The following is a 13,921-nucleotide window of genomic DNA, read 5'->3' as shown; positions in this document are numbered from 1 at the left end:
GGCTTGGGGAGGTGGGGGTGGTGGAGAAGATGTTCCTTCCCCAGGAAATGATGAGCATCAGAAACCTTATTTCCTGCATTCTGCTTCTCTTGCACCAGTTTATACGTTTGCTGCATCATTCTGTGGTGCAAATGTCTTTAGTTAAAGGACAAAAATCAGGTACCACATAACAAACATAAAGTAGGACATAATCCAGTGTGGCTTTCAGATCGTCTCATTCATTATAGTTCACCACACACACACGGATATGAACTACTTGTTTGTCCTTCTGTTGCGCTGGCTTCTTTTCAGATCAAATGATCAAAACAGTGCAGGATGGTGGCATGGTGGTTAGCTCTGTTGCCTCACAGCCAGAAGGTCCTGAGTTTGACTCCAACAACTGGCGCAGGCCTTTCTGTGTGTAGTTGGCATGTTCTCCCATGTTTGCATGGGTTCTCTGTGGGTGCTATGGCTTCTCCCACAGACCAAAGACATGCATTTAGTGGGGTTAGGTTAATTGGCCATAGGAGTGAGTGCAAGTGGTTGTCTCTCACCCTGCCTTTTGCCCTGTGACTGCTGCGATATGCTCCAGGTGCCCCATCGCCCCCACTCCCGACCTTGTTAAGGATAAAAGGCTGGATGACAGTAAAACACTTATCCAGTTATCCGTTTTGTATTAGACTGATTTATGTGTTTCATTGTGTAACCCGCTGGATGTTTAGTTAATTGCTCATGTATAAAACCTCCCAACATTCCAGTTATCTTATCACATACCTTTGATGGTCTTAGGAAGTCAAGTACATCTCATCTATTACCAAGTAGCCTGAAAACAAGAAGCAGGCTACATTACCTCAGAAGTACTGGATAAACAGCACTTCTATATTGGAAAACAAATTACTACTAAACCTTAGCTCCCATTTTCTTCCATGGTCATCGACGTGCTTACACATGGTACCAGCTGACTGATCACAACACTATAGTACTGTGAAAAAGTCTCAAATCAAACAATTTTTTTTTTGATTTTGCAAGGAAAATGGGTGCAAAAATGTATTGAATCATGTACAAACATGCTCGAAAATACAGTATGGAAAACAGATTTTGCAAAACTTCAAGTTTCAATATTTGGTACAAGCCTGGAAAATCTTAGGCAGCTTTCTTGTCATTCCTGTAAGAAGTGTTCAGGAACAATTCTTCAGGCTTCTTCAAGGACATTCAATTCAGCTTTGTTTTTAAAGTGCCAAATGACAAAGACAGTCGCCTTAAGGCCATTTATACTGTCAGGTAAAGACCCTACAATAATAAAAAAGACTGAGAGATTCAGAACTCTTCTGCCTTTTGTTCCATTCTCTGTCAGGATGATCCCACACTGCTTCAGTAATGTCTATCCAGGTGTGCTTTTATTGCTTTGGCAGTGATCATATTCACGCTCAAGAATGGTGTTGTTGGCAATCAGATGGTTTCCAGATGTTACATGGTGGTTCAAAATCTGACCCAGTACTTTTCTGTCTTCATAATTCCATCAATTTTGGAAAGATCGCCAACACCACTGAGCCTCTACTGTTTTTACAGATGGCTGTAGACACTCCCTGTCCCTCTCACTCAACCTCTCTGTACATACTGATGACAAACCAAGAACTTCAGAATTGGATTCATCACTCATAAGACCCCTTACTGACTTACTGACTTTTGTTCTTGTGTAACTTCCTCGTCCTTTCCTCTCTGTTTCCCTTCATTAAGAATGGCTTCCTAACAGCTAACCTTTATTGACACCATTTCTGATGACACTTCTGTCTCATCAAGATATGCCAAGTTTTTAGCAAACATCTTTTTGAGAATCTTGCTGTACAAACACTATTTTATGCCTGTCAGACTGTCTTTGGTGTTCAGATGAAGAAATTGGAGCGAATGCTGTGCTTTTGTAACAAGATGGTAACACAATACAGAAAGACATTTTAAAATTGATTCTTTGCCAAGTTGTCTGTTATGTGTAGATAAAGCTTATTGTTGTGTCTACACACACAACACTCCATCAGTTGAGTTAGGTGCCTTTTCTTTCTTTTCCTTTGTATTTTTAATTGAATGATTCACAGGTCAGTGTGAAGGGGCATAATACGCACACAGACACAAAATGTCTCTAATAAAATGTCAGGTACAACGACTAGACTGAAAGTTGGTGAAAAATCAGCAAATATCCCAAAGAAACCCTTTGGGAGACTTTCGGGAAGCCTGAAGAACTGTTGGACAAGACTACTTTTAAAAGAATGACTTTTAAAGAAAAGGCGAGAAAGCGAGACGGAGTTGAGTCAGGGGTGGTGACGGTTCATACCGGACGACGGGATTTAAAAAGAGCGCACATCCCCCTGAAATCTGCACCTTTGTTTATGTCACGCAGGGTTTGAACCTCGCCCGGGGCTAGAACATTACATTTCCACTCAACATACATTATCCAGGTAATAAAACGCGACAGAGCTCTGGTACCGAGCACTAACCGGATAATTGTCCCTCTGTGTTAGAAAGATAACCGGCTTAACTGATTCAGAGCATCTCAAGTTGCACAGCAGACACACCGTGTTTAACGCGTGACATCATCACCATCATCGCGTATACACAGCATGCTTTTAGCTGTCTGACCCCGAAGAGGAAACTGAGGTACAGCCAGCCTGTTTTATGGAGGGTGTGTGTGTGAGAGAGAGAGAGCGAGAGACACTCACTTGACCGGAGCAGAGCGAGAGTAAAGAGCAGATCTCATCTTTGTGAAGTGACAAAAGCAGGAGTCTTCTTTCTTTCAGTGGAGACACGTCGATCAGAGCTCGATGGTGTGTTTTTATTATTGAGCTGCGCTTTAAAGTCAACTTTACAAAAAGAAGAAAAAAAAGTGAAGTGCAGCTGGACGGAAAATTTAAGGCGTGAATTGAAGAAGTTGGTCGCTCAGTGGGAAGTGAAAACCGTCATTTGCGTAATATTTTTAAGTCGACTTTTTCTGTCGCCTCGTTTCATCAAGTGCCTTTGGATATCAAAATTTTGCCATTTGTAGGAAAGGAAGCCTGCGGAGAGAAAGGTAAGCCGTGCGCGCCGACTGACTGCATCTTGCGCAAAAATGAATTAAACGCAGACTTCACTTTCACTGGCAGTGCTTTCAGTTTTCACACTATGAACACGTGAATGAACATTTTCATGTAACAGTCGTATTTTTGCTTTAGTGCCCACGGCAAGATGAGAAACAGGTGAGGTTTCTGTGGAAACTGATGTCTAGTGCGTATTTGCATACTGTGGGTTTTCTCAGAGGCTTGCAGAAAAAAAGTCTGCTGATAGTGATTCCACAAAATCCCCGGTGAGCTTATTATAACACGGCCTGTTGAACACTTAACCTAATAAATGAAATACTTCATCTCTTAAACCTGTATTGCGACCTGGGCTTCCTCTGCAACCGGAAGACTCGAGATTCAGTAATAAAACAGCTGTAGTGCCGTAATTAGTTTATGTTGCACAGAAATAATGCAGCTTTGCTTGTCCTCACAATCAATTACATCATGTTCAAGTGCAAAAGAAGAAGAAGAAAAGACATAAAAAGCAAAAACAAACGAGCAAAACATTACCATCACAGTATCAGGTACCCCTGTTGTCCTGCAATCATTGTTTTTATGACACATAATCTGAATAATTCTTCTAAAATGCAACATATGAAATGATAACAGCACTGCTGGCGCTGTGGTCCCTCTATTAAAGTGTCAAATGTTACATATGCTTAAATTAATTTGTTTTTAACAAGTCTCCTCCCTAAGGTGTAGTAGCATGTACATGTTAGAGTGGAGGATGTTGATTCATAAACTATGTTACATAAACTGGTGACAGTGGTCACAGAACAGTGTGACATCATCTGTGAAGTCAAAGATGTTACCTAGCAACTAGAGACCTTGTGAAATGGGAACACCACTCATTCAAAGTACCCCGACCGGACAGTGCACTTGGTCAGGGCCTGAGCTGCACAGCCACCAGGTCTGAGGCAGAAAGAATAAACGTTTGTCTCCATGTGAAGAACACACATACAGAGATTCCTTGATTTATTAGCGAGATTGCCACAACAGGTGGGGGGTCACTGTGCACAGCTGCTTTCTGCCCCTGGTGTCTTCATGTGAGTAACTGTGGCCATGAGTCAAGTGCAGACACAAAGACAGAGTCAAGTGGACTGTGTCACACAGCAGTGACCACTCTACTTTACTCGTCTTTTGTGATTTGTTACAGGCTGTTACTTGATGTAGGACACATATTCAGTGTGTGTTTAGTTTCATCATAAACTGGGTGTTGTTTAATAAGACTGGTTTTATAAGTAGACATCAGTTAACTGTCACTGTTTAGACCAGTAGGCCTGTTTTCAACACTTACCACAAAATATCCATAACTTTTTTCTAACCATTCATCTAGAAATGTTTCCATTTTTTTCAGCAGTTGCGTATCCATAAAATTTTGAACCATTAGTTTTTATCTTTAGCTTTCATTTATCCAGTTCTATGCTACACGACTCTAAGCTACACATTTAAGTATTTATCTACTATGTATATAACTATAAGATAACCTAATAAAGGTTATCTTATCTTATCTTATGTCTAATTTAACAACTATGACCTGCTTCAACCACTACCTACTCTTGTCGTTAGCTTTAGCAATTTCACCTGTAATATCCAAATATTTAGTTACTACTTTTATCCAATACCATTATCCAGTTTACAGCTACCTGCTAATTCCAGCTAACAGGTATTTATTCATAATTGCAATGCCCTATTTTCACTCATTTATCCATCTGTTTTAGGCTACTTTAAATCCCTGTTATCCAGTAGCTTACTCTTCGCTATCAGTATATTTTTAACTATATCTAGAGCCTAAGCTAATGGTTTAAGCTAACACTCGTTTTGTTTGAAGGGTGTCTCTCCCTTTGTGTCTTTACTTTTTACATTTTGAGCTCTAAGTCATTACAAATTGTGAAGCCAAAAATTGGCATATAGCTAACAATGACATTGCCTTCATAATAAATCGGTCAGACTTGAAAATCCATTTTTTTTGGCTAATTGTTTTAGCCCAGTTGTTAATTTCTTGACACACTCTCACCATAAAATCTACTGTTTAAGCCCAGATTTCATTATATTATTTAATCAGACTGTAATTTTGATCACTGTTACCTGCTTCTCAATATGCTACGATGCTTTAGTGCAAAAGAGTCAACACAGATGCTCAGAGATAGTGAGGCGACTCACTGTGCTTGCAGCAGTATTGGCACTTTGTATGGACAGCATAGCGAGAGCCTGCGGTGACAGGAAGCTCAAGTTTTAATTTTCTCTTGTGCAGTGGTAAAGGGTGGTGATATGCTGTGGTTTATTGTTGGTGTGCTGCATTGGCTGACTTCTTCTTTATCTTTCTCAGTACAAAGATACTAATAAATATCAATATTTGTACAGATTTCATCCCTCAAAGTGGCTGCTGTGAACCAAAGCTTGCACCCTAACCCTGTCTCACTATTACTCCCTGGAGCTTCTCTGATGTGTCTCATAATTTTATTTTAGGACAGCTTCTTACTGTGTGGCTAGCATGGGAGAATCACTGGTGCAGTTTTAAGAAATTCATGATTTCCTTTCTTGTCCTTTGGGATTATTACTGTGAAGTACTGATACATAAAAAACACTGGAATTCTAGTCGCACACCAACATCTCTTAAAACAGCAACAGTTAAAACTTTATTTATAAGCCCTTTGGAATTAAAAGGATATCTCCTGATGACACGCAAACGTGGAATAGCAGTATTTTAGTATTAATGGCTCATCTAACCCTGAGGGAAAAGCATGACTGGGAGAGCAAAGACCTTTGTGTTCCATCACAGCTGGTATCTTTGAAAACTCAGTCTAACCTTCACAAACATCCCCTCAGAGGGAATTCAGCAGCACAAAAACAGCTTCTATTTGTAAGCTCAGTGAGCTGCGTGCTGACGGCTCAAAGCTATCAAGGCATCTAAACTATAGTCTGACTGAGAATAGACCACAAGCCATATCAAACTTCCAAGAATTGTGCTACAATTCTTTTTTTCCCTCTCGCTACGATATTTCACCCAAAAATGTTTACAAAGGTGTTTGCTCTTATCTGCTTTTGTACTGCAGAGTTGTAATACTGCTCGTATGAAGCGTACTTCTTTTTTGACAGCTTCCTTATCCTGTTGACAGCAAAACTTAACTCTATCCAAAACTGCAAGTCACGGAAAAGAGAAAAACATGCTATAAACTCATGTTTAAATGCATTAAACGCAACACTTTACCAACACGCTTGCAGACACAGTTCCATACTAATGTGTTTCCACCCATTTAAACTTATAGAAAAGAAGATTTTAAATATGAATTTACCATTTTCCATCATCACGCTTATTCTCTTTTGGATCATTTTGTCTGTTTCTTGTAAAAGGTTTAATTTTCTTTGATTGGAGTTCGGTTTTATCCACCTTTTTGTTATTTGTTTAAGTCTTTTTTCTCAAAATTCAGATCATATCATTCCCACCTCAGATGAGGTCAATGAGAGATTTTGTGAGTATAAAATATTTTACCTTTAAAAACAGAGCTTTTGAAAATAAATTCCTTTATGGCACAAAAAGCCCTTTGATTCACTGTATTGCATCATTTAATGTGACTTGAACCAAAAAAGCCATCTGCTATCTACAAATACATTGTACTCAGCATTAAGACTTTAGTCCTATTTGATCATTAGAAGTCATTTCTGGGGTCAAAAACGATATTTGTTTTTCAAAGAAATTTCTAAATTCCAAAATAAGGAATTGGTAGTTTCAAGATCAGATTACATTACATGTGTTCCTTTCCTTTGTTGGTTATTTCTGTTCCCTGTTCATCTTCCCGTTTTATCATTATTTTACCTTTTGTTGCATCCTAATGATATTTTGCAAAATAGGGAAATCTTTTCAAGTACGAAGCTTAACTTTTTCTTCTTCTTTTCTTCTGTTTTTTTCCCTCTTTTGTTTGTGTGTGTGTGTATTCCTGTCTAGCTATCCTTGTGAGGACCAAAATCTGCATTCTACTATACTTGTGAGAACCAACAGTCACTTGTGAGAACACACATACCGGTCCTCACAAGTTTGAAGGCCTTTTTGAGGCTCAAAATGTGGCTTTAGGGTCAGGGTTACAATTAGGTTCTGGTTAGGTTTAGGGTAAGGGGCTAGGGAAACCATTATGTCAATGAAGATAGCTGCCTGGGTTGGTAAAAACAAACCTAATATTGAAATATTACTTTTTAATCATATTTGGAAAAATTGCTAACAAAGAATTGATCATTTATACACATATAGTCATATAATCACGTATAATATTATTAATAATAATAATAATGGATTGCATTTATATAGAGCTTTTCGAGAACCTCAAAGCGCTGTACAATTCCACTATTCATTCACTCTCACATTCACACACTTGTGCTTTTCAATAAAAGCACAAGTAATACATTTATTTACTTATCTTTGGTCTTATCTGTTTTGAATTGCCTGAAAGACAGCAGCTACAAAACCCACTACGATACTCTGAGTGTGACTCATCTCTCAATGCGCACTTCCTGTGGTCACAATGTTTCGTTTTAGTTTTAGCGCTCACAGAACTGAGAGAATCGCATTTTAGCCGTCATATAATACTGTACAGCATGCATTATAAAACTGGACACACAGGATTTTCACTGTAGCAGAACCTTTTGTCCTGAACCTGCTGTAACAAATAATAACAGTAAATATCTAACAGCTACATTTACCAGCATGTAGCATTTACACTGTGTACAGCGCAGCTTCTGGAATCAACACTAACATGTTCACATACTTTGTAGAATTGAGGCTTTGCAGTTTAGTACAGCCAGCCTTTTAGTTGACCATCTACAGTTATGTTAAGGTCATAGTTAACTGTTATAACTGTGAAAGGTGATTTTTACTGTAATATTAATGTACATTTTCAAAATAAGCTGCTGCATGGACGTGCCTCAGACGATAGCAGGCTTAAGGCCAATGCAGCGTCACACCTCTGAACTTTCTATTGTATGTGATCACAACTGTTGCAGAAGTAATCCATAAAACAGGTTCACGTTGAGTTCAGTGCCCATTTCTCTTGAATTATCACAAGATAAGATCGCATTTCTTATTTTTCCCTGTTTTTTTTACTAGTTGAAAATCTTTATCTACCACAGGAGTCAAGGTCTGCTGTTCTTGGCTACACAAATGCTGGAAATCACATCGCAAATCCACGACAATCAAAGTCTAAACAAAACATAATGGATATAAACTTCTAAATTGAGTGTCTGAACTTAAACATCAGAAACTGTCACAAGTCTGTGCTTGTCAGAGCAAATCTGAATTATGTTGCAGTATTGTAGTATAACATCGGATTTTAGCACAGTATAAATGATTCAAACTGCATTTTGACAGCAGTTTGCTACAACGTGGAGCCGTGCATGCTCGTGCTGATGGAGGCTACACAAGTTGCTCTCCCACTGCCCTTTTGCAGGGTCAGAAAGACTGTTTATAGGAGGCATCAGCAACTAAAAGTCTCACACAACCGAACAGTGACATTGCTTCTTTTTTTTTGCAGTGTAATGTGGCTTTATGAAAGGTGTCTGTGGTTTTATTAAAGCTGCTGATGCTTCTGGAAATATTGTGACTATATATAAGTGTACCCTATAACGCCCATATAAGTGTACTTCATAACTGATAAGAAGGAACCTGTATTGTGTTTGTAGATCTTTCAAATGCAAACAGGGTGCCTCGCTTTATACCTAATACAAAGTCCCATATTCACTTCCTCTACTGTAGGAGCATTTCTTCTTTTTCACTTTTGCACCTTTTTTTTTTTATTTCCAACAGAGCGATGTCACTGTGATGTCTGTTGCTGGCATCATCTCAGCCTTTCAAGGAGCTCGTGGGAAAAGGACGCCGAGGGGAAGGAGCTGAGGGGAGAGGACAGCAGAAGAGCTTTTTTATGAGGACAGAATGGAGGTGACTGCACCCTGCATGCGGAGTGATGATAGCTCCATGTGATTCATTTTTCTTTTTCAGTATTTTAAGCTGAGCAGGTGTGAAGGAGTCACTGTTTTGTGGAATCTAGTGGCTGTTTCTCTGGAGGTGACAAGGCTGAGTTCAGCAGCTGCTAGGCTGCAGCTATGGACGTTGAGGTGAGATTTCCTCCCCCCGCATTAGTGACCTCTTCGCTGTTTGCCTCATCATGCGGGACAAATTTTTCTACATCACCCTGGAGCTGCTGATTGCCATCTTCTCAGTGCTGGGAAATGTGTTGGTCTGCTGGGCCGTGGCCCTCAACAGTAACCTCCAGAGCATCACCAACTTCTTCGTGGTGTCGCTGGCTGTGGCCGACATCGCCGTGGGCGTCCTGGCCATTCCCTTTGCCATTGTCATCAGCATCGGGTTCTGCTCCAACTTCTATGGCTGCCTGTTTATTGCGTGCTTTGTGCTGGTTCTCACACAGAGCTCCATCTTTAGTCTGCTGGCCATCGCTATAGATCGCTACATTGCAATCAAGATACCACTCAGGTCAGTAACCATGAGGAAAAGTGGATCATTTATCATTTATTGGTGCAAAATTAATGAGTTAATAGAATAAGTGAAATCCTTTATAACTGCATTATTACGTGTGTTAATAAGGCACCAATAAACAGTTGATTAGCATTAGTAAAACAGCTGATTACTACTTAAAAACCATTTTTTCAACATGTCCAAGCACAGAAAGAAACGAAGATCAGATTTGGAAAACAAAATAGGAACGTTTTAACTCTTAATTAATTCTTACTTTAGTCCAATGTGTGTTTTTAATCAGAAGCAGTAGAATTCTCACGATGACGCCCAACGTTTCATTTCATTTCTGTTGGTTAAAACATTTGACATTTGAACCAGATATTCCATGGCTGAATAAGACTGTTCAGAAACAGCGTCTCCCACAGGGCAAATTCCCCCCGGAGCAATCAAACAAATATCGCTCTAATTGCTTACACAGACTGTGTAAGCCTGTTTTGTAAACTTACTTTTATTATTGTAATGTAAAAATAACAACAAAAAAGCTCCAAACCCAGTGAGATGTTGATTTAACATGCAAATTTGCCAACGACGGTGCATCTGCAGACCTGACAGTGACAGTGATGCTGTGACCTCATCGTTACCGCACTGCTGCGCCGGTCAGACGTCTCGCCCTTTAGGGCTCGAACACACTCCTCCTGCTGAACATACGTATGTGAGGGCTCTTCTGCGTTGTGTTTGTACATCCCTAAAGAGGGGGGGGGGGGGGGGGGGGGGTGTTTTTGCAGTATTAACCTTTGCACTTTAACATCTGAAGAATGTGATAGAAACAAGCCAAATGTCTCAGCTGCTCTCCCACACTGTGCTACAGGCGAACCAAAAATAGGCTCCTTCCTTTGAGGAGTCCTGAGTCCTGAAAGACTCAGTTTGTTTATTCTTGTCTCTTGTAGTTCCGGTATGAGAGTTGCTTCCACGGAACGATCGCATAAGCAAATGATAAATCAGCGGGGTACTTTCGTATACAGTAATAATTAATTCAAACAAGGGACGGAAGCTTTCTTATGAGGTTTATAGAGGTCATTGTGGCAGAGGGAAACAAACCTTTATCTCTGAGTTCTCAGGAGCTGAAAGACAATTGAAGCTTGACACGTGTATTGTCTCCCTGTCCAGGTACAACAGCTTGGTGACAGGACAGCGGGCTCGAGGCATCATTGCCATATGCTGGATTTTATCCATCATCATCGGTTTGACCCCCATGATGGGCTGGCATGGTGGGGAGTCAAGAAACGGCACCAACGAAACCAAAAGCAGCCCCTGCCAGCCGGGCATGATGAAGTGCCTGTTTGAGGATGTTGTCAACATGAAGTACATGGTCTACTTCAACTTTTTTGCTTGTGTGCTGATCCCCTTGCTGCTAATGTTGGCCATCTACCTGTGTATCTTCATGGCAGCTCGCCACCAGCTCATGCTGATTGAAGTAAAAGCGTCTCATGGGGAAAAGTCCCGCTCCGTCCTGCAGAAAGAGGTCCAGGCTGCCAAGTCTCTGGCCATCATTGTGGGCCTGTTTGCGGTCTGCTGGCTTCCTTTACATATCATTAACTGCTTCACCCTCTTCTGTCCTCAGTGTGATCGTCCTCCTGCTTTGGTTATGTATGTGGCCATTATCCTATCCCATGCCAACTCTGTGGTCAACCCCTTCATCTACGCCTACCGCATCCGAGAGTTCCGGCACACCTTCCGTAGGATTATTAGGCGGCACATCCTGGGGAAGCGGGAGGTGTTTGAGAGCAGCGGGAGTAAGCGGAACTCTACTCACAACAGCATCACGGACTCCATCAGGCTCAAAGCAAATGGCCTCAGCTTTGACCTTTTCACAGAGCACAGCAGCAGTACCTGTGAGAACTCCTGCCGCTGTCCTGCTCACATCTCCCCTTTAGAGGGTGGTCTGGCAACAGTGTCTCACCCGCCTCTGTCAGTTGTTATCGCCCACTGCCCCAAAGTGGGGACGTGTCCACTTCAAGCCCTCAGGCAGACTCAGCTCCCGGCGGGGAACGACTGCTCTGAACCAGAGATCCTGGAGGAAAACTGCAGACAGAACCTCGCCCCAGCACAGGTTGCACTGCTGTTCAACACCCAGGACAGGAAGAGCTGCTGTAGCGAGCTAGATAAAGTGCACTGATCTATGCGCCGCAGGGATCATTTGCTAATTCCTCGCAGTTAGTTGTGAATGTCTGCTCAGGATCACCATGAATCTCTAATTTCCAATGGGAGTACTGTAAACAGCTGACAGACAATGAATGTCACTCACTGAGATAAACGAAACAGGACTGAAAACTGTCTCTACTATTTAAATACAGTGACATGTCAATTGAACTCAGAATAAGTCTAAAAGGCACCGCTATTGTTACCGGAAGGCTACGTCTTATCAACCCACATGACCGGGGGTGGTTTGTAATGTGCAGCCACTTCACAAGTTGTTCTGTGGAAATTTCAACACCATCCATGAATGTATGCTTATTTAAGTCAAATTCAGATGATAAATTATCTGCAGATGTCCATTACTGCTCTCTATGTTCTCACAAGTAGACTGGCACCAAGTGCTGTCTTTAAATAAATCCTTTCACACTTTTAATGTGTGCTTGCTGTGTATACATTTTTGCAATGGCTGCAATATCCCTGTCTTTATTCAGGAGCTGCAGGAACACCTCCAGACATCCCACTGGCTTTTCAGCAGACAGGCTCGTGATCTGGTCATTCGGAGAAATGGTGGATTAAATTGTCATCATTTTTGGCGTTTCTTTATTTTTGCAGTTTTTATCAGAACAGCTCTTGAGGCCTATTCCTTGTTAAAGATTTCACAGCCAAAAAAGATGTCCTGTGTCCTCCTGTGGGGCAAAGGACACAGGAGATCTTTTGAGCTGTAAATCTTATCTCCTCAGCTGGATCACCTCATCTCAAATAAGAAAACTTTTTTTTTTTTTTTGCATTATGGCCGTGAAACTTTATCTTCATACAATAAATACTTTTCTGGATGTGGTTCTTTTGAATGATGGTCCACAGACGCACTTTCAAGACATTGTTTTGCACTGAACTATGAGGCAATGATTGAATGTCAATGTCTCAAAACAATGAGATAAAAGCCAAAAAATTTTTATTTGTCGTTCTTACCATCAAATTGAATCAAGTTCTATAATTTTTAAAAGATACATCATAAAAGGTTACAACAATGATTGTTAAATTGTGTAAAAAAAAAAAGCCCAGTATTAATAAAAAAAAAAAAAGTGACAATGCAAAAGACAACTAGTGACAATTTTTGAATGCAATACAGTTGAATTTCACAACACTGCAAAATAAAGTCAGTAGAATACTTCTTAACATTAAATATCACTAAATAACTCATATGGCGAGCTCAGCTAACATTGGATGAAAAAACAATGAAAAAAACAAATATATATATATATATATATATATATATATATATATATATATATATATATATATATATATATATATATATATATCTCGGGTCCTCTACCAGAGGCCTGGGAGCTTGAGGGTCCTGCGCAGTATCTTAGCTGTTCCCAGGACTGCGCTCTTCTGGACAGAGATCTCCGATGTTGTTCCCGGGATCTGCTGGAGCCACTGGCCTAGCTTGGGAGTCGCCGCACCTAGTGCTCCGATTACCACGGGGACCACTGTCACCTTCACCCTCCACATCTTCTCGAGCTCTTCTCTGAGCCCTTGGTATTTCTCCAGCTTCTCGTGTTCCTTCTTCCTGATGTTGCTGTCATTCGGAACCGCTACATCGATCACTACGGCCATCTTCTTCTGTTTGTCTACCACCACTATGTCCGGTTGGTTAGCCACCACCATTTTGTCCGTCTGTATCTGGAAGTCCCACAGGATCTTAGCTCGGTCATTCTCCACCACCCTTGGGGGCATCTCCCATTTTGACCCCGGACGTCCAGGTTATACTCGGCACAGATGTTCCTGTACACCAGCGGTCCCCAACCTTTTTTGCGCCATGGACCGGTTTATGCCCGACAATATTTTCACGGATCGGCCTTTAAGGTGTCGCGGATAAATACAACAAAATGAAACTAGTACCGGTACCGAAAAAAGAAGATTTATTCATAACACACGTGAAAAGACCCAGGAATGAAACGATAAAAACGATAACAAAATAACGCTGAAAACCGATAAAAACCCTGAAAACCATACATTTCACACCTGAGCCTCAACTCTTGCGGCCCGGTACCAAACGACTCACAGACCGGTACTGGTCCGAGGCCCGGGGGTTGGGGACCGCTGCGGTACACTATGCCGGCCACTTGGTTATGGCGTTCCATGTATGCCTTGCCTGCTAGCATCTTGCACCCTGCTGTTATGTGCTGGATTG

At 41.0% G+C, this 13,921-nt stretch overlaps 1 protein-coding gene across 2 annotated transcripts; it reads left to right on the top strand.

Moving 5' to 3' along the window:
* Positions 1 to 2,642: 2,642 nt before the first annotated feature.
* Positions 2,643 to 12,777, top strand: adora2aa (adenosine A2a receptor a). Of its 2 annotated transcripts, none has more exons than XM_076890633.1 (4): positions 2,643 to 3,037; positions 8,860 to 8,991; positions 9,101 to 9,543; positions 10,693 to 12,777. In XM_076890633.1, the coding sequence occupies exons 3-4, from the start codon at positions 9,218 to 9,220 to the stop codon at positions 11,699 to 11,701; spliced, it is 1,335 nt and encodes a 444-aa protein (XP_076746748.1). In that variant the 5' UTR covers positions 2,643 to 3,037; positions 8,860 to 8,991; positions 9,101 to 9,217; the 3' UTR covers positions 11,702 to 12,777. The 2 variants fall into 2 exon arrangements, with proteins under 2 accessions (XP_076746748.1, XP_004567373.1); XM_004567316.3 differs by having other exon boundaries at positions 8,860 to 9,543; positions 10,693 to 11,047; positions 11,147 to 12,777.
* The last annotated feature ends 1,144 nt before the right edge of the window (positions 12,778 to 13,921 follow it).

Source organism: Maylandia zebra, linkage group LG12, assembly GCF_041146795.1.
Source record: "Maylandia zebra isolate NMK-2024a linkage group LG12, Mzebra_GT3a, whole genome shotgun sequence".
Lineage (NCBI taxonomy): Eukaryota > Metazoa > Chordata > Actinopteri > Cichliformes > Cichlidae > Maylandia > Maylandia zebra.
This window is presented reverse-complemented; position numbering and strand designations above follow the sequence as displayed.

Coding starts and splice junctions, on each gene's coding strand:
- adora2aa (XM_076890633.1), top strand. CDS start 9,218: ATGCGGGACAAATTTTTCTACATCACCCTGGAGCTGCTGATTGCCATC. Junction 9,544..10,692: donor GCAATCAAGATACCACTCAG/GTCAGTAACCAT, acceptor CTCCCTGTCCAG/GTACAACAGCTTGGTGACAG.